Source organism: Syngnathoides biaculeatus, chromosome 17 (assembly GCF_019802595.1).
Source record: "Syngnathoides biaculeatus isolate LvHL_M chromosome 17, ASM1980259v1, whole genome shotgun sequence".
Taxonomy (NCBI): Eukaryota; Metazoa; Chordata; class Actinopteri; order Syngnathiformes; family Syngnathidae; genus Syngnathoides; species Syngnathoides biaculeatus.
In genome coordinates this window covers 19,130,509-19,150,921 of record NC_084656.1, presented here as the reverse complement: position 1 = coordinate 19,150,921, position 20,413 = coordinate 19,130,509, and the positions used below count along the sequence as shown (strand labels likewise).

The 20,413-nt window shown below is 46.5% G+C and overlaps 2 protein-coding genes across 2 annotated transcripts; both read right to left on the bottom strand.

Moving 5' to 3' along the window:
• Positions 1-3,365: 3,365 nt before the first annotated feature.
• Positions 3,366-12,172, bottom strand: smad4a (SMAD family member 4a). The gene is made up of 11 exons (XM_061800413.1): positions 11,519-12,172; positions 10,535-10,804; positions 10,286-10,460; positions 10,132-10,161; positions 8,845-9,054; positions 8,659-8,766; positions 7,191-7,241; positions 6,927-7,110; positions 5,515-5,683; positions 5,300-5,438; positions 3,366-4,361 (listed from the first exon to the last, which is right to left on the bottom strand). Exons 2-11 carry the CDS (start codon positions 10,772-10,774, stop codon positions 4,150-4,152), a joined length of 1,518 nt encoding a protein of 505 aa, XP_061656397.1. The 5' UTR covers positions 10,775-10,804; positions 11,519-12,172; the 3' UTR covers positions 3,366-4,149.
• A 1,631-nt stretch (positions 12,173-13,803) lies between these two features.
• LOC133491150 (bone morphogenetic protein 10-like) lies at positions 13,804-17,367 on the bottom strand. Its single transcript, XM_061802053.1, has 2 exons — positions 17,037-17,367; positions 13,804-15,903 (listed from the first exon to the last, which is right to left on the bottom strand). The coding sequence occupies exons 1-2, from the start codon at positions 17,365-17,367 to the stop codon at positions 14,954-14,956; spliced, it is 1,281 nt and encodes a 426-aa protein (XP_061658037.1). The 3' UTR covers positions 13,804-14,953.
• Positions 17,368-20,413: the final 3,046 nt, after the last annotated feature.

The window sequence follows — 20,413 nt, the reverse complement described above, 5'->3', positions numbered from 1 at the left end:
TCCAGATTAGCGCCGCTAAGCTTTTTAATTCTCTCAATCACATCGCCGCTTTTCCGACTCCCTTTCTCCCCTCCTCCTTTTGCCACCCCAGTTCCTGCCGTCTCCTTTATTTCGCCACCCTAGTCCTGTTCCTGCACTGGTACCACGTCTTTTTTTTTTTTTTAAACATCCGTTGTTATTTTGTGTTGTTGTTGGAACACATCCATCAGTCACCCTACCTCAAGCCAGCGGTGCCAGCCCCCTTAACCCCCCCCCCCGACACCTGCAGCACAGTCTCTCCAAACCTTATTGCGAATGCACAAAACCCACACACACAAAAAAAAGCATCGTCACTGTTACTGCACACAGCAAAACCCGCTTTTTTTTTTTTTTTTTTTTAACTTTTCTCGCACCTCCGCTACGTTTTCCATTCCATTTTTACACCCATCGTGACACCCCACCCCACCCCACCCCCACCTCTTTGGTCAGCTTTGTACAGTATGGACCAAAAGTAGATATTTTCTGATATTCAAAGAGATTTATGAATAATATAGATATATATGTATAGTATATATATATATATATATATAGAAAGTGCTTCTACACTACATTTGCGTGGCTTTCTGATTGTGGCTGTTCCCGAGGTAGCTGTGTGAAGTTGACTGAAAAGGGATAAAAAAAAAAAACAAAAAAAAAAAAAAAATGGCACGTGGACTTTATCACGTTTACTTGAACTGTTAAAAATTCTGCCTTCGTGGACACTACTGAGATTAATCCTCCCGACAGGAAAACCCTTTTATTTCGGTTTCGGACCACTTCTCCCGCACTCAACGTTTATTTATTGATATTTATACGCGCTCGGCTGGGCGCAGTCCGCGCTGTACGGTCAAAGGAGTGATAATTCCGCAAAACTAGCGTAACCGGGAAAAAGACCCGGCGTCACGACTTTGGTTGAAAAACTGCTGGAAATCGCCGGAAAGGTTTCGAAATACGCGTCGCACTGGATCTTTGCCTTAGTCGGACCTTCAGCGGGTGAAATGTAAACGTCGACTCCCCATTTTGTCGTATAAAACCGCAACACGTCGACGGTGAACTTTTATTTGTGCCTAACGAGGAAAAAGTTTTGAAAAAAGGCTTTGCTTTCTTTAAAAAAATATAAAATAAAATCGAATGGATGTGCTTGGGGATCATCAAGTGCTTTCTGGTCCGTGCTGCTAGACATTTTTTTTGTTTTTAATAGTTTCACCGCCATTTATTGAAGCATCTGTCGGAACTGACGCTATTGCTGCCAACCCAATTATTATGATTTTTTTTTTTTTAAACTGCTAAAAATGTTTCTGTAGGAGCTGAGTATTCCCCAAGCAGGAAACATAAAAAAAATTATTTAAAAAAAAAAAAAAGGACTACAGGCAGCTTCACTTAACCCTCAGCAAGACTCCAGTGCCTTTAACTCGGCCCCCCCCAACCTCGAAAAGCCCTACAAGACGGACGCCGTCGGGACATTTTGAGGCACCGTGGGAATATTATTATTTATTATTATTAGTTCACGGGAGTGGTAGACGACGCTTCTTTTGAATTGTACAGAAGTATCAACCGAAGTCGCCGCAAGTCAAACTTTATTATCGTCGTTAGTTTACTGATTCCTCGTGAGGATTTCTTTCGTGGGGGTGGGGGGTTGTGATTCATATTTGGATGTTTTCAAGTGCCATCGGAGCGTCTTTGTGGGTTCATCTGTAGCACGCTGAAATGCAAGCACAAGCATTTTTGGCAGGAGGCGTTTTCTTTTTTTTTTTTTCCTCTCTCAATTCAGCCAAAATTGATAAAAATGTAAATATCCCCCAAGTGAAGGTATATTTATTTGTCCTGATTATGAGGATTTTTTTTTTTTTTGGGGGGGGGCTACAGCGCCTCCCCCACCCTTCTTTTGATCATGTATAATATCTAATATATCTACACAATTTTCATGTTTCGGTGTTGTTGTTCCCCCCCCCCCTCATATCTTTTCAACTTGGGAGAGCGCGTACGGTGATTTGTATCGTATTTTGCATAAAAAAAAAAAACAAGGACGACCGGGAGGGGGGGGGATTGTGTGTGGGGGGGGACTTTTATATTTATAAAGACATTGATTTAGTGTGTCGTATTGCTGAAGATAGAAAAACCTAAAAAGACACATGTAGTTTGTTTTTTCTGAATATTTCAGATATCAGCTCAGGCTAGCTTCTTAGTGTGTCGTCCCCCCCCCCCCCCCCCACTTCAATTTTGTGACTTTGTCTTTGAGGTAATAAACGTTTTCTTGTCAAATGCACGTCTCCTTTATCTACAAAACCGCACCTTAACGGAATGAGTTCAGCACGATACATTTGGATTCAACCATGATTCCACGTTTTAACACTGACACTGTTCAGATTCATATGCTAGGTACAAGTTTTATGAGAAATATACTGGAAATGGGGCAGCATGGTGGTAAAATCAGCTGGTAAAAGCGTCGGCCTCACTTTTCTGAGGACCCGGGTTCGATTCCGGCCCCGCCTGTGTGGAGTTTGCGTGTTCTCCCCGTCCCTGTGTGGGTTTCCTCCGGGTGGGCACTCCGGTTTCCTCCCACATCCCAAAAACATGCAACATTAACTGGACACTCTAAATTGCCCCAAGGTGTGATTGGGAGTGCGGCTGTTTGTCTCGATGCGCCCTGCGGTTGGCTGGCGATCGGTTCAAAACAAAACAAAACATTTCTTTTAATACTTTGAATATCATACCTTTTCATTAAATTAGCCAATTCCCATAAATTTACCAATTTACAGTATCATCCATCCATCCATTTTCTTAGCCGCTTATCCTCACGATGGTCGCAGGGAGTGCCGGAGCCTATCCCAGCTGTCAATGGGTAGGAGGCGGGGTACACCCTGAATTGGTTGCCGGCCAATCGCAGGGCAGATCGAGACAGACAACAGTCGCACTCACAATCACACCTTGGGACAATTTACCAGGCCATCCAATTTCTTTTGCCGCTTATCCTCACGATGGTCGCAGGGAGTGCCGGAGCCTATCCCAGCTGTCAACGGGCAGGAGGAGGGGTACACCCTGAATTGGTTGCCGGCCAATCGCAGGGCAGATCGAGACAGACAACAGTCGCACTCACAATCACACCTTGGGACAATTTAGACTGTCCAATTAATGTCGCACGTTTTTTGTGATGTGGGAGGAAACCGGAGAAAACCCACACAGGCGGGGCCGGGATTGACCCCGGGTCTTCAGAACTGTGAGACCAACGTTTAACCAGCTGATCCAACCGTGCCGCCAACACGGAACATGATTTTTTAAAAAAAAAAAAAAAAAAAAAAAAGGTCAAAAAAAATTTGAGTATCTTTTTCTTGTCTTTGTTAGGAGCCAACTGGTCATTTTTATAAATTCTTGGTGGATTGCCATAAACTAATACTTGTATTGGAATAGTTGACAGTTTTTTTTTTTTTTAAGTCCCTTTTGTGTAATCTTTAGCAGGTGACTAATTTAAACCATTCTTAGAATAAATACGAACATCCGATCCCTAAAAATGACTCCATAATGACGGTTAAGGTGGAAAAAAAATGAAATATTAGCGGCAAACCGATGTGAGCGGAAGGAGAGAAAACTACTCGATGTGAAACCGCATCTGGAGAGAACCCGTGACGGAAAACTGGACCGCCAACATCAGCGGACTCCCATCTGACGCTCAATGATTTGGATTAAATATTACTGGTGCCCGACGACAGCGAAAGCCAAAATTGTCGTTCGGTCAGAATATGGTGGAAAACAATATTCCGGTAGTTCAAATGAAAAAGTGAAATTTTTCACGATATTTATCCGGATATAAATATAGAAACAGGAAATGAGGTACAAATGTAGTTAGTCTTTAATAAAATCTGCGCCATTCACTTTTCAAAATCCAACTACAGAAATACATTTTGAGTTTTTCCAGCATATTTGATTTGTATTGAGATGCGTGTGTGACAGTCGGAAGCTTTCTCCAGTTTTTTTTTGAGCGCTCGCTTAAAAATACTGACTTGCGCCGCGTCTCCAGTGTACCGCATTGCTAGTAGCGCCGGCGCGCGATTACCGCCGACCGCGCGTCGTCGCTTCCATCCCTACCGCCGCCCGCAGTCCTCTTCGGGGCCTCGGACTACAGTCTTCCGATCTTTAGTCGAGAGGCTGCGGGTCCGCGATGGGCATGGTGTGCAGTACCTCGTCCAGGAGCTGCAGGGCGCGGTGGAGGTGGATCTCGATCCAGCACGGCGTCTCCTTGATGCTTTGCCGCGGGTAGTCGGGCCCCCAGCCCTTCACGAAGCTCATGCGCAGGATGCACAGCCGGCGCAGGTCGTCCACGCCGATGCCCGCCGCTGCCGACAAACCTTGGGGGGGGGGCAGAAGGGAGGAGGTCGGTACCACAGATGGAAAACAGGGACGACAACGGGCAAAAACGGGAAGCGTGGGAAACACCCAGAGAATCCTAAATGTTACACTTCTACCACATCGACATCATCCACAAAAATATGTACCATGTATGTTCAACGTACTTTTAATACAATATCTGCGATATCTCAAGGGGAAATGTTAGAATCTGTAGTGTGTACAACTATATGGTGAACCTAAAGGGCTCAAGCACAGAGCCCTGAGGTAAATCGAAGTGCTCGGAGGGTAGATGGGAATTACCGTCATTTCTGGACCTATAAACTGCTTTTTTTTTCCACAGGCTTTCGACCTTGCGGCTTATGCGGTTAATTTGTGCATTTTTTTTAAACGGCCACAAGGGGCACTCGAGCGGAAAAGGTAAGAGTGACGTCGGTGGAATATACGTGCCGAGGAAATGACTTTTACCGGTATGTTTTTTTTTTTTAACTGGGCCTGTTAGCGCTGTGCTAGCCTGTTGCTGCTGTGTCTCAGTGTTTATTACCAGTATGTTTTTTTTTAACTGGCCTGTTAGCGCTAGCGTTAGCTCCATGCTAGCACATTGCGGCTGTGTTAGTGCCCGCGTCTCAGTGATTTAGGTATGTTTTTTTTTTTTTTTTTTTAAACCAGCCCTGTTAGTGCTGTCCTAGAACAGCGGTTTTTTACCGGTATGTTTTTTTTTTTTTTAAACCAGCCTAGTTCATGGTACCGTGTTGTTGCTATGTTGAGCTATGTTTCTTTGTAAATATCTTGTGTTTCAATGTGGGCACTTGCGGCTTATGTCTGTACCAAATAGTATTTCCTTTACAAATGTACTCAGTGAGGCTTATAATCAGGTGTGCTCTTGTAGGCCGGAAAATTACTAACTTGGGGAGGAAGGAGCGAGCGATAATACACTCACTGATTGCAGGAGCGATGCCGCCCACGGAACCCGGACCGGGTATATTCCCGGCCACCGCCGCCGCCTGGGCCGCCGCCGCCGCCTGGGCCGTGGCCGCCTGCTGCTGCATCTGCCGGTGGCACTGACGTAGGTCGAACACCTGGTAGGGAGAAACAGTGGAAGTCTGCACAAGTACTCGAGTAGATCTTGGAGACTGAGCAGATCCCTCGTCCCACCTTGATGTAAGCGCTGGGGTAGATCTTGTGGACTGCGTCCCCGGGGGCGCGCCCCGCCTCTCGGTCCAGGTAGTAGCTCTGAACGAACACGGCGTGGTCGCTCAAGCAGCGCACCCACACGTCTCCTTCGCCTTTGCACTCCAGCTGCACGCCTTTGCCGATGTGAAGCCTGAGACCCAAAGCAAAAAAGACATGATTATGAAAAATTGAATCATTTAGAAATAGTTGATTTTGAGGGGCGTGTCTAAATCTGGCCGCAATGACAAATCTCGACCCGGTTATGAGTCCCCCCCCCCCCCCCCATGCAATACGCAGTGATGCCTCGGTTCTCGACCACAATCCGTTCCAGAAAACGGTTCCAGAAGTGGCTTGTTCGAAAACCGAATCGATGTTTCCCATTACAATGAATGGAAAAAAAAATAATGCGTTCCAAGACAAAAAAAAAAAAAAAAAAAATTGGCTTTTTAAAGCATTTTTTAAGCTTTTCCTGACAAACTACATAGTGGAAATACATATATAGTTTAAATACTTCATATAATAAAATAATTAAATATGTATATTTATTTTTTGCTTAAAATGTATGCTTTAGCTAGGCTGGGAGTGCATTGCCGTATCTGTAGCAACTCGGCCTACTTTTTGTATACTTAACGGGTTCTCGACTGTAATTCTCGGCCTACAGAGCGCACCTGGTTATAAGCCGCGGTACACCGAAAGAGTTTAACGCAGGCTAACGGTAAACTCTAAACTCTCTCTGTGTACCGTGCCTTATGACCAGGTGCGCTAACAGAACCGGTAAAAGTCAATTCCTCGGCACATATAATCCACCAGTCTCACTCTTACCTTTTCAGCTCGAGTGCCCCCTTGCGGCAGTTAGAAAAAATGCACAAAATCAGCCGCATCACCGCATAAATCGCAGGGTTGAAAGCGTGTGAAAGAAGTCGCGCCTTGTGGGCCGGAAATTGCGGTATTCAAATTCGGCAGGGTCGTCAACGACACTCTTCTCTGTGGTGTCACAAATTTAGAAGACATTTATTTCCACCTCACGGGAACTTGAACTACGGTACGCTATCTTTTGTGTGACTTTCCAATAAAACGTCATTAAAAGCATGCAATTTTTAGAAGAAAAACTTTGAATATGTATTACGTTTAAAACAGTCCGTTGTGAGCAGTGTTATGTTTCAGCTTTGCCGTTATCTGCCTCCAACTGTTAACAGCACCAGTTAAGTGATGATGTGCCGTGTGTGTTTTTTGTACGGCTGCCAGGGGCCTCGATAAGGTCGGCCGGCGTGCGCGCCCGAGTCGGGAAGAGGAAGTTGTTAGCCTGCGAGAGACCTTTTTATCCAGACCTCCGGGAAGTGTTTGAAATGATGGGGAAAAACTGAAAGGGATTTGGCGTAGATGCGGCCACGTACCGGGCCCTCTCGATGTTTTCAGTCCTGTGGACGTTGCTGAGCTGGCCCAGGCAGAAGCGGTCGCCGCCGGACGGGTCTACGTAGCCGTCCACCGTCACTATCGGGCACGTGGAGGGCACCTTGAACGTCTCGCCGACCTGGACGTCCATCTCGAAGTACGCGATGGAGCACCAGTATTCTGGAGCTGCCCAAAAAAGTGGGGAAAATTCACTGGAGATACCGCAAGTGCAGAATTCGGGGGACATGTGTGACCGAGTAACTCACCCGGGTGGTTGGAGATCGGCGGCTGGAATGCGATTTCATTGCTGACAGACCCTGCACGGAGGGAAATGTGTTCATTTACGGACTTATTCAACTACCGTAATTTCCGGCCTACAGAGCGCACCGGATTATAAGCCTCACCCAGTACGTTTGTAAAGGAAATACCATTTGGTACATACGTAAGCCGCAGCTGTGTAAAAGCTGCAAGTGCCCACGTTGAAACACAAGAAATTTACAAAGAAAGAGTTTTCAAGCAGAAACACGCTAGCGCGGCGATATCAGTACCAGTTAAAAAAAAAATACCGGTAAAAATCACTGAGACGTGGCAGTAACACACCAGCAACACGCTAGCACAGCGCTAACAGAGCCGGTTTAAAAAAAAAAAAAACTATCACTGAGACGCGGCAGTAACATGCTAGTACGGCGCTATCAGGGCCATTTAGAGAGAGAAAAAACATACCGGTAAAAATCACAGACACGGCAGTAACAAAAGCAACACACTAGCACAGCACTAACAGAGCCGGTTAAAAAAAAAAAAAAAAAAAAACTAAATCACTGTGACATGGCAGAAACACGCTAGCGCGGCGCTATCAGTACCAGTTAAAAAAAAAATACCAGTAAAAATCACTGAGATGTGGCAGTAACACACCAGCAACATGCTAGCACGGCGCTAACAAAGCCGGTAAAAAAAAAAAAAACAAAAAAAAAAACATACCAGTAAAAATCACAGACGCGGCAGTAACACGCCAGCACAGCGCTAACAGAGCCGGTTAAAAAAAAAAAAAAAACTAAAATCACAAAGACATGGCAGAAACACGCTAGCGCGGCGCTATCAGTACCAGTTTAAAAAAAAAAATACCGGTAAAAATCACTGAGACGTGGTAGTAACACACCAGCAACATGCTAGCACGGCGCTAACAAAGCCGGTTAAAAAAAAAACAAAAAAAAAACCATACCAGTAAAAATCACAGACGCGGCAGTAACACAGCAGAAACACGCTAGCACAGCGCTATGAGGGCCAGTTAAAGAGAAAAAAAAACATACCGGTAAAAATCACAGACACGGCAGTAACATAACAGCCACACACTAGCACAGCACTAACAGGGCCGGTTAAAAAATACTAATAATAATAAATAAATAAACATACTAGCAAAATTCCCTGAGACACGGCAGTAACGCAGCAGCAACAAGCAAGCACAGCTCTGACGCTAGCGCAGCGCTAACAAGGCCGGTTAAAAAAAAACAAAAAAAAAAACTGTAAAAGTCACTTTCTCGGCACATATATTCCACCGGTCTCACTCTTACCTTCTCCACTCGAGTGAAAAAAGTCGCGGCTTTTAGGCCGGAAATTACGGTAGTTTATATAGTTTTTAAAAGGCGACATTTTATGCAAATTTACAGGTGTTGCCAGGTGTCTCGAGAAAAGGATATTCTAATATCGCAGAACGAGAGAAGAAGAAGACATACGTACAATAGTGCCCCGTGTGAGGCATGGGCGTATGGTGCTGCAGGTGGCCATTTTGATGCGCCGGCACCGCAGGTGTGAAGCTGCTGCCTCGGCTCCAGTTGGCCGTGGAATCTGTGAACGTAAAAATTGTCAAACTCACTTGGAAAAAGTTCTACGGGTTGAACGGGAAAAGCGCTTCCAATGTCGCACTTGAGGGTCCCGCGCCGATGGCGGAGAAGGCGGACGCCGAAGCCGGGCCGCTGACCTCCGGCGGCGGCGGCGGGAGTAGCGCAGGGCCGCCGAACGGCTCCGGCGGGCCGGGCCTGGACGGGGGATGCCGGATGATCTGCAGGTGGCCGTCGGCGCCGTGGTGAGACTGCTGGCCCTCGTAGTCGTACTCGTCTTTTACCACGAGTGGACCTGGTGAGGATGAACAACCGGCGCACTTAAAGCCCGAGCGTCGTCCCTATAAACGTTCTAAAATAGATATGGAAATGAAAAATACATATAAACATTATTCACTTCAATGTCTATGCGAAAAAATAAATATGAGGAGAGAGCGCGTCATCCGTGCGCAGTTACGGAAGTGTCATTCGACATCCAAGTGGTGGCCATATTGGCTGCATCTCCTGCCCGTGACATCACCCTGGACAGTCGCCATTGAAAACACGCCGTGGACCCTACTGTGGGAGACGAACACGCCCCTTCTGACCCGGAGAACATCTCACAACAGAGTGAAACGACCGGGGCAATATTACCCTATCGTTTCGAGCCATATGTAGATGATATGCGGATCGCGGCCAAACCACCTTCCCGCCAGATCCACCTCCGCTGTGCGGTGATAAAAACAACGCTGCCCGCAAGCGACAACGACCACCGGCCAAACCGCCTCCCAGTCCGATCCACTTCGGGGGTGTCTAATCTCGACAAGGCCGGTTGCGATTGCTGACATTGTCACATTTAGCACCCCTGACGTACAGATCCCCCCCACCCCCCAACTATTGTTATTATTATTTTTTTTTTTTTTTGTAGCTGTATACACACCTACCTGTCATTTGGAACCCACGAAGCTCTCGTCCTTTGCGCCCGTGCAATCCATTTTTCACGGCAAACCGGGTCTTTTGGAAAAGTATGAAGAGCAAATCCATCCTCCCGAGTGTTCGAGAAATATCCAGCAAGGCAATGAGCCGGCATTTTGGCTAACACGAAGGAACAACAAGCTACCTTCCAGCAGCTAAAACTAGTATAAACAGATAAGTCTGCCCTGTATGTCACTTCCTGCTTCTTGTCGAAAACAAATCCCTCGAGAGGATTTTTTTGACGGGAGTCACAAAAAGCCATATACGTCAAAATCGTGTCTGGGTCTATACCGGCTGCCGTTTTTTTCATTAATAACATACTAAAAAAAAAAAAAAATCATGCATTTCATGACAGTGGACCTTTAAGATCATGAATATCAACACAACAAACTAGCAAAAAAGAACAAATGAAGCTTACCTGTGTTTGAAAGTGTTAGTCCCGATAGGTCTGGAAAGAAATATTAGAGCGTCACTCCGTGTTTGACAGAAGGTATCGAAGCTATTTTAATAATAAACGACTGAAAAGAGAAGTTGAAGTTTACGATGAGGTGTTTTTATGCGCGTACACGTACCAATCCCCGGCGAGACCACTCTCTCATAGTGGTACGGGTTGACACAAACGTTGTCACATTTGAGGTCAAAGGCATACTGGCAGTATTTGACGTGTTTCAACTCGTTCTTGTGCAGATCGGGCCACCGCCAGAGTCGCGCGTAGACCACGTGGGGGAAACCTTTCCGTCCCGCGACCTGAAACAAAAAAACATTTGTTTTTAATTTGAGCAAGGCCGCGAGGAGAGCGGTTTACCCGCCGCCGTGCTGACCTGGAGGCGGCCGTCTAAGGTGCGCTGTATGGTGACGCACTTGCTGGGGTGCGCGCCGTTGGTCGTGATGGCCGTGATGAGGGAGTCCAGCTCGTCCTTCTTTTCCTTCAGCTTCTTGACCAGGCTCTCGATGGCTCGCTTGGCGAAGCTCTCGCTCTCGCCGCCTTGCCTGTGGCACATCAGGCTGTGCACGATGCTCAGGCAGGCGTCGTTGCTCGTGGGCGTGCTGGCGATGGACATCCTTGGCCCTTGGGGAGGGTCTCTCTCGTTCTAAGATGAGACACGACTGAATTATTCAGATGTGATTCTGTCACACGATGAAAGTGCAGGAATGCAGTTGGTGTGTAAAAATGTTTTTCAAAGACAGAATGAGTGCTAAAACTTTCCTCAAGATTACCAACTACCCCAGACGCCGGCGAAATCATTTTTCACTATTCAGGACTTCACCTACTTGCAAATTATTCTTTGAAACTTGAGAACTGTTCACCTATCTGCATATTTTTGCTTTCTTAAAAGTCCCCCGGGCAAAAAGCAACGTGGCATTGGAACTAAACTTACACGAATAAGCACTAAAACAGAGCATTGCTCATTTTGTCTGTACAAAGTTTAAGACGTTTTAGAACTTAGTTTACACGACAGTACCGGTGTACGTCATGAAATATCATTTGAGCGTACAGTACCGAACTTTTTATCTAAAGTCGTCCCATGAAGGCAAAAAACTTCTGACACAAACATTGAGCTCGCCTCGCGCCCGTCATGATTCACATCAACGACGGTTTCGTTGTGAAACAGAACTCACGCCGAATACAAACTAAATAATTAACTATTAACTTTAGCGGCAAAAAACATAGATTAATCCCAAAAGACGCGCACAAAAGTTTAGCTTTTTAAAATTTCCGTCGCGGTGTCGTGACGTAGCGCTTAGCTTGCTAGCAATGCTGTTCGCAGCTAGCCCAAAGTAAAACAAACTTCGAGTCCACTCACCTTTCTTTCCGTGACGGTCCCACGGAGCCCGGTCGCGGCGTAGCAGTTTGTTCCGGGTGTCCCGAATCGGTTTTTATCCGTCGCCCTGGTGTAAATGGCGACGCATGCGAGCGGTCGGCGAAGCTAACCGCAGCGCGTTCGCTGCTCGGCTAGCCACGAGCCAGACAGGTAGCAGCCACGAAAATAAACAACAAAAATTCCTCCCCGCCCCACAAGTGTCACCAATGCGCACGCTTGGGGGGAAAAAAAAACCTAAATATAGCACCTTTAAACACATTTTGTTGTCCTGTTCACGACAAAAATCTGCATTAAAAAAATCAAACAGTCCTTAGCCGGCATTTTTCACATCCAGTCGCTTTGGATCATTTGACACAGAAATAATAGCGATTTCTCTCCACCTTAATAACTGATCAAGTGAAAATGAGTGCTTCCTCTTGGAAAAAAAAAATGTTAAACTATCCATTCGTTTTTCCAACTAAGTCACCCGTTCAACAGAAAAAAAAAAAAAAACTCAGAACAGCACCCAACAAATGTCACAAGTAGGAATCCTGAAATTGACGGTTAATGTCGTCTCAATTTATCCACCAAATTTGACTTCCTCAGTGTAAAATCTTGACCTGCTTGATTCAATGGATAAATCAACAAAGATGAGGATTTCTCATGGCAACCTGGTGGAGAATCACTGTTGGCTTATGCTCATAAGGGTGAACAGGTAGCATGGATAATTAAAGGGGAAATCCTGCTGTTTTCATTAACAATGTATCCAAAAGGTCGTGTAATATGTACTCTATCTTGACAATGTGATGTTAAATCCTCTCTCATTTAATTGTGTTTTGAGAAGATTTTTTTATCGACAATTGCGAATTTTCAGGGGCGCTGCCATTTCCGTGAGTCACATGACCTGCGTGGGCGGATGTGACATGTTACGTGCCGTCCCAAACGCTCGATTACATGCGCCCATCTGATGAAGAAATAGCAGTATCGGTTGATCGGCGGCATTAATTACAACCACAGGTTCACATCTGTATGGAAGTATTCCACCGTCTTCCCGATCAACCAAGCGGCGGAGAACCGCTCACGGCTGTGCCGCTCGCAGTGGATTTCCCTTTTTAAGTCTTCCATCCATCCATCCATTATCTACCGCTTTTCCGGGTCGGGTCGCAGGGGAAGTCGTTTCAGCAGGGATACCCAGACGTCCCTTCCCCCAACCACTTCTTCCAGCTCTTCCTGAGGGATCCCGAGGCGTTCCCAAACCAGCCGAGAGACAGAGAGACGCCGGCGTGTCCTGGGTCGTCCTCGGGGTCTCCTTCCGGTATGACAAGCCCAGAACACGTCACCAGGGAGGGGTCTTGGAGGCATCTGGATCAGATGCCCCAGCCACCTCATCTGGCTCCTCTCAATGCGAAGGAGCAGCGGCTCGACAATGAGCCCCTCCCTGATGACCGAGGCGTTCCCAAGCCAACAGAGAGACATACTCTCTCCGGCGTGTCCTGGGTCGCCCTCGGGGTCCCTTTCCGGTGTGACAAGCCCGGAACACCTCACCAGGGAGGCGTCCGGAACTCATCAGAATCAGATGCCCCAGCCACCTCATCTGGCTCCTCTCAATCCGGAGGAGCAGCGGCTTGCCACCGAGCCCCTCCCTGATGACCGAGCCTCTCACCCTATCTCTAAGGGAGAGCCCGGACGTCCTGCGGAGGAAACTCATTTCGGCCCTTCAAGTCTTCAAATACCCTCACGTGCATGTTTTTCAACGTCGCAGTTTTCAAGGGAAAACAAGAACACTGTGGACTTTGAATGCATCTTGGATTGGAATCGAATACCGGAAGTCGAGCGCCAATCCCCAATTGTTTCCATCGCGCTCCTCCGCCTTTGCCGTTATCTGCTTCGGACCGTTAAGAGCGCCACTTAAGTGATGATGTGGCACATATGTTTTTTTTTCCATTTGTACGGTTGCCCGGGGGTCCTCGATAAGCGTCGCGGGGCCGAGTCAGAAAAAGGAAGCGGGAGGGCTCCGAGGTCGACCCGACGGCGGGGGTCGCCGAAAGAACGCTGGCGTCGGGGACCAGGAATCTGACACCACCCTCTCACGGACGTTACCGCTGAGTGACGGCTCGCAAGACTCCAGGCACTGACACCTCGTTATCGCGGCGGCGGGCGGAGAGGCCCGCCAGGCATGTGATGCAAGAGGGGACGAGGGGCTCCGAGGTTGTCACGCGAGGGGGGCAATCAATCAATCAATCAATCAATCAAATCAATTCACAGTATATTTATTTCCCTAGTTACACCGTATAATTGTAAAGGTACGATCAAAGAAATCAACAGTTTTGACCACTTGGCACCGGTCGATTTGTTTTAGTGTGTAGATCTGAAGACCAACGTGGGACTAGAAGCCATTTGGACGCCGCCGAGATGATATTCAGGTTTGAACCAGTGTTTCCAGACCGTTCTCGAGCCAAGGCACGTTTTATATTCGGTATTTTACGGCACACCGCAAAACAAAAATATCACAAAAAGTTGCGGTACAGGTTAATTCTGTAGCTTCCGCCATCTTGTGAAAGAGGATTTCATTGCTAACTTTGAGACCCAGAAGACACCCTGAACCGGTCCCCAGTCAGTCAGAGGACGCATATGGACACCGTCACTGAGTGGAAACTGAATCCGCGGCAAGTCTAGTACAGAACAGTGTGACGGTCTGAGCGCTCCCCCGTGCTGAAACGTCTCCTTGTGATGAATGCGCATGTGTTATGAACAGGCGAACTCCGGGTTTACCTAGGAGACGGTTCTTGGGAAATCCCCCGGTCTCACAGTTCCCCCTTTCATGGGCGTCAAACTCATATTTCCCGCGGGCCACTTTGTAGTTATAGATTCCCCAAGAGGGCCATTATGACTGTGAAACCCTGATAATCTTTCGCCTCGTCATATTTACACCTGAAATTTATGAACTAGTTCTGGAACCATAAATCAAGGACAATGGGTTTCTTCAACTATTGATGACGTTTGGTAACGCGCAAATCCTTGCAACATCTCAACGTTACCGCTTATGATGTGACAATTTGAAATTTTGATCCAGATTTGTAACAAAAATGAAGGTCGATGCACGTGGTGTGCCTCGGCGGGCCAGATCCGGCCCCCCGGGCCTCGGGTTTGACACCCTGTGCACGACCTCGAGAATCTTCCACTCGTGGCAAATAAAATAATTTTCAGACCAAGTTGCGCGTCGGACAACACCTAACGATCGGTGGTCGGGAATCACTGGTTTAAACGTCGCCGATAACGAAGCGTACCAAGACGTTTCCATAGAACGAAATAATCACGAAGATTTGGATTTATACAATTGACACCGTCGCAGTTTTGAGCGTAACTATGCGCGGTTATGACGAGCGTACGTTAGAATCCGCCAGTGCACAGTCTGTATCTCTGCGTGAGCGTGTATCACTATCTGCAGCCACACTCTGACACGACCATGCCCTCATAACTGGGGTTGAAGGTGATCACCCCGTTATCGTGATAAAGGACCGAAATGGGCTCCAGCTTAGTGGGTACACAGCAGGCACGCGATGCCCTCTTCGGACTCTTAACGCTCAGCAGCGTCTGGACGATGGCGTGTTTGGTGGGCGAGACCTCGGAGGTCATGGGCGGGCCGCACACGCCGTTGCACATGTAGGCCTCGTAGCCCAGCGGCTGGATGATCCACGTGTCCCAGCCGATGTCTTTAAAATCCACAAACAGCGGAGTTCTCTTGCAGGATTCGCCCTTGACGCCGCGGCGGGTCCGAGCGGGGGCTTCGCGGACGGGCTCGGGCCCGTCCCGGTCGCGGTCGGCAAACGGCCGGAGCGGCCTCGGCTCGCCGTCCTCGGGGCGGTCCCCCCCGTGCGCGTTGTCGGTCGCGTTCGCATTGTCCGAGTAGACGATCATCATCGCGTTGTGTTTTCCTTCCACGCTTCGCCCGATGTCAACAGAGACCTCGCCCTGGTCCCACGTGACCGCCTCCTCGGGCCCCAGGATCGCGACACGGACCTCCAGTTTGTGCATCGCGTGGCCGTACTTCCGCCAGAGTGCGACCGCGTGAGTCATATCCAAGGACACCCAGCTGCTATCTTTGGCGTGGATGTACTTGGTAACCAGTTCCTCCGGGTCCTTGGACTCCTCCTCTTGATCCCGCCTTCTCACCTCTTTCCCGACCTCCCTGGTCCAAACCACGCCGTCGTGCACTTTGTAAACGGTGACCTTGCACTCTAGGCCGGCAGAGGGTCTTTGGGCCCTCTGGACGAGAGTGAAAAGGCGAAGCTCGGCTGTGGCGACGTGCTCGTGGCGGGGCAAGGAGATGTTGAAGAGTAAGGGATGTCTCCTCGCGCCGCCGGCTGTCACTCCAGAGGGGGAAGAATCTGAAAATATCAATAAGTATCTCTTAATATGGTGTCCCTTTGGTGGTTCAAAGCCTGGTCAGCGAGGTCTTATCATCAGATCTGTGGGAACTTGATCCTTGGCTTCCTCGACTTGAAAACATGCCCTTATATTTGGAAAAGATAACGTAGCCTTCTGGATGAGCATTGTGGGGCACATTAATATCGAGACTTCAACTCCAACCTCTATTTCTGAGAGCTCGGTGAAACGATAGGGGTACGATAACATGTCTGTGAGGTATTCCACTCAAAACTGTATGCATCGATCTCAACTTCAAATAAGTCTGGGTTGAAAATCATCTTAAGACATCAGATAAAACCTTTAGGGGTACAACGACTTGCCAATGCGGTGTTACCCTCAAAGTAATTGAGCAAGTACTCTTGCGTACTCTGGACTGTTAAAGGTTAGGAACACACCGCTACCTTTGGAAAAGATGGGCGAAGAACCCCCCCAGAACCTAGCAATTAGCCTTTGGGGGCACGATAATGTAAATTTGTACACCGATTTTGCTTTTCGGGACTTCAACTTCTTCTACCGGTCTTACCTGATAGTTCAGTGTGTCATTTTGGGTTACAAGGATTTGTCCTGATACCCACAAAGAAGCCGATTTTGTAACCGTGACACTTGACACGTGAACATTGGAGATCCTGAATAACGTCAGAAACCTTTAGCGAAGCCAATATTTGGCCTGATGGGGGCACGGAGAGAGAAATAAAAAACTGATAACTGGACTTGTGTGTTCAGTATCTTAAAAACAAACCAAACTTTTAAGCGTGGAGCAGTTTTCGTAACAAAAACCTCCTCACTCTTGGATCTTAGCAATCTACCCCTTGGATCAAAAATTCTGGATTTAGGATAGTAGCTACAACATCTTGTGAATGGCTTGTTCCGCCGAAGGTTCTAGTTTTGTAGCCTTAACTATTGACTTTGAAAGCTCGGAAACGTCCCCCTACCTTTGGAAAAGATGAAGGAGCACCACCCGGAACCCAGCAGGCAGAACCTTATCGTAGACTTACCTCAAGGTACTTCAAGTTCGGATCGTTCCGTCCGTAAAACATGAACTTTGAACGTGCAAAAGTCATAATCCTGCATTGCGATCTACGCGAGTGTGTACCTTCGTTCTTGAAACTGCGCACAATGTTGGCCGAGGGCACGGCGGCGCGATCGTTGGCGAATCGCTCGAAGAGTTCCAGCATAAACTCTGGCGGCTCCTCCGGGGAGGCTCGGGGCCCGGGTGCCAGTTTCCTCTGCCCCGTGAGGTTCAGCGTGGACAGAAAGTGGCTGAGAAAGTCTTGCGGGTCAAGCAGCGCAATGTCGCGCGCATCCCGGACGGGTTTATGCCTGCGGGGACGACTCTCGGGAGGCCTGACGGGACCGCCCGAGCTCAGAGCGGTCAACGTGACGAGAAGGAAACTCAAGGAGAGGATCTCGGATACGAAGGTCATGCTGTAAGGTTATCCAAAAGGCGGCGGACGACAAAACGGGAGATTCGACCGAGATCGGCGCACAACCGGTTGGCGTCCGGGGGGGCGAGACAAAACAGCTTTGCCCTTGTTGATGCTGTTCTTTGGTTTTTGAGGGCAGGGCTGCGCTGTCCAATGCGTGCTGCTGACATGTTTGGAGATGTCATCAGGGTCCTGCTCGGCCCTCCTCTAAAACACCCGAACCCACCCCCTGCGTGGCACACCCATGCCTATCCAGAACTCTTAACTTCTCGTTTTGACCCTCCTCGCGATGACGTCGAACGCACATTCCAGCAAACTGGCCAATCCGGAGGAAAAAAAAAAAAGAAAAAGTGAAGCGCCGGTGGAAGGTGTTGCACTTCAGGAGATCTGGATTGCACTTGAGCATTTATCTTTCAGAAGACTTTTGAAAAACACATTTTTCAAATTTTCACTGTACTGAAAACAAAAAATTATGTAATTTCTGGCCTATAAGCCGCGACTTTTTTCACAAGCTTTCAACCCTGCGGTTTATGCGGTGATGCGGCGAATTTGTGCATTTTGTTTTTCCCTAACGGCCGCAAGGGGGGAACTCCAGCTGAAAAGGTAAGAGTGAGACCGGTGGAATATATGTGCCGAGGAAGTGACTTTTGCCGGTATGTTTTGTTTTTTTTTTTGCGCTGTGCTAGCGTGTTGCAGCTGTGTTACTGCCGCGTCTCAGTGATTTTTACCGGTATGTTTTTTTTTTAACCTACTTGTTAGTGCCGCACTAGCGTTAGCGCTAGCATGTTTCTGCTGCGTTACTGCCGCGTCTCAGTGATTTTTACCGGTATGTTTTATTCCTAACCAGCCGCACTAGCGTGTTTCTGCCACGTCTCAATGATTTAGATATGTTTTGTTTTTTGTTTTTTACCAGCCCTGTTCGTGCTACCGTGTTGTTGCTATGTTAAGCTAAGCTGAAGTATTAAAACTTTGAAAACTCTTTCTGTGTACAGTCTTTCTTTGGAGACATCCCGTGTTTCAATTTGGGCACTTGCGGCTTTTACACAGGCGCGGCTTATGTTTGTACCAAATGGTATTTCCTTTACAAATATACTGGGTGAGGCTTATAATCAGGTGCGCTCTGTAGGCCGGAAATTAGCGTACTTCTTGCTTCAGTTTATAACATGGGAGGTTTTTTTTTTCCATCCAAATATTTTGTGTACTGTAGTTATGACTTTACCGCTACATTAGCAAAGGTTTGTGACGTCGTTATATCATCATGTGGATTCACCACATAATGCAGGGGTGTCAAAGTCATTTTTCTCGCGGGCCACCTTGTGGTTCCGGTTTTCCTCAGAGGGCTGTTATGACTGTGAAACAACACAAATATTGCACCGTCTCATCATATTTACATCATCAATTTATGATCTACTTTTGGAATCAGAAATCAAGGGTAATGTGTTTTTCAACTATTCGTGTTGGATAACACAAAAATAGTCGGAATATCTCAATGTTATCCTCGATGATGCGTAACAATTTGAAATCTTTGTACAAATTTTTTACATGAATTATTGAAATTGACACTCTAGATTTTGCTTCGCGGGCCACACAAAATCATGTGGCGGGCCGGATTTGGCCCCCGGGCCTTGAGTTTGACACCTGTGCTCTCACTTTTTTTTTTGGATGACGTTTTCTTGGATAATTGCATCGTTACAATGTTATAAGATTATTACTTTTTCCTCCAAACAGGTAATATGGATTTCACACGGCCTTTTCCTAAAAAAAAAAAAAAAAAAGTGACTTTTTTCCCCACAAAATTATTAAATTATAAATTATTAAAAATTACAACATTTAAATCTTTTTTTCCCTTGGAAAAACAATTTTATTCTTGAAAAATAATATTTTCCTTTTTTTGTTTCAATTATGTCATACTAATAGCCCTTAATACAGTAAAATATCCTCCGTTTATTCTGCATCTTATCTAAATGATTTAGTCTGTCCCAATATTGTCTTAATTAACCAGAAAAAGTCTTTTTTTTAAAACCCATGTTTAATTCATAACAGGACGTAGTTAATTGCTTTCGACAGTGACAAACAAGTAAAATTGATCTCGATGACATTTTCCTAAAAAAAAAAAAAAGTGACTCTTTTTCACTAAATTATTATTAATATAAATTTGTAAAAATTACAACGTTTAAATCATTTTTCCCTTGGAAAAGCAATTTTTTTTTTTCTTGAAAAATAGTTTCCTCTTTTTTTAAAATTATGTCATACTAATAGCCCTTAATACAGTAAAATATCCTCCGTTTATTTTGCATGTTATCTAAATGATTTAGTCTGTCCCTATATTGTCTTAATTAACCAGAACAAGTCATTTTTTTAAAATCCATATTTAATTCAAAACAGGGCACAGTTAATCGCTTTCAACAGTGACAAACAAGTAAAATTAATCTCGTATGACCTTTTTTTTCCCCACTTAATTATTCTAAGTATAAATTAGTAAAAATTACAACACTTTAATCTTTTTTTCCCTTGGAAAACTTTTTTTGGTAATTATAAGTCATACTAGTAGCCCTTAATACAGTCAAATACGCTCTGTTTATTTTGCATGTTATCTAAATGATTTAGTCTCTCCCAATATTGTCTTAATTAACCGGAAAAAGTCCTTTTTTTAATCCACTTTTATTTCAAAACAGGGCACGATTAATCGCTTTCGACAGTGACAAATTAATGTGATTAAAACACTTTTTTTTTTTTTCCACCGCGCCTGTTTGCAAAACACATAATTGCCCACATCGAATTAATTTGCCTCGAACGAACGAAGCTGGCGAACGACGGGAGCCTTCCCGAATCCTCCCGTGCTACCGAAACCGCACGGCCGCGATCTTCCCAAACTCAAAAGTACGTCAGTGAAAAGCCCTCTCGTGCACTTTTTCTTGTTTTCCCGAGTTATTATTCTTGGGCTTTGGTTTTCCTAAAGCGGGAGGCGGGGGGGGGGTTATAGGACAAACAAAACCCCCCCCACCCCCCGGAGTCGCTAATCTCCCAATACGAGGATGATTTATTT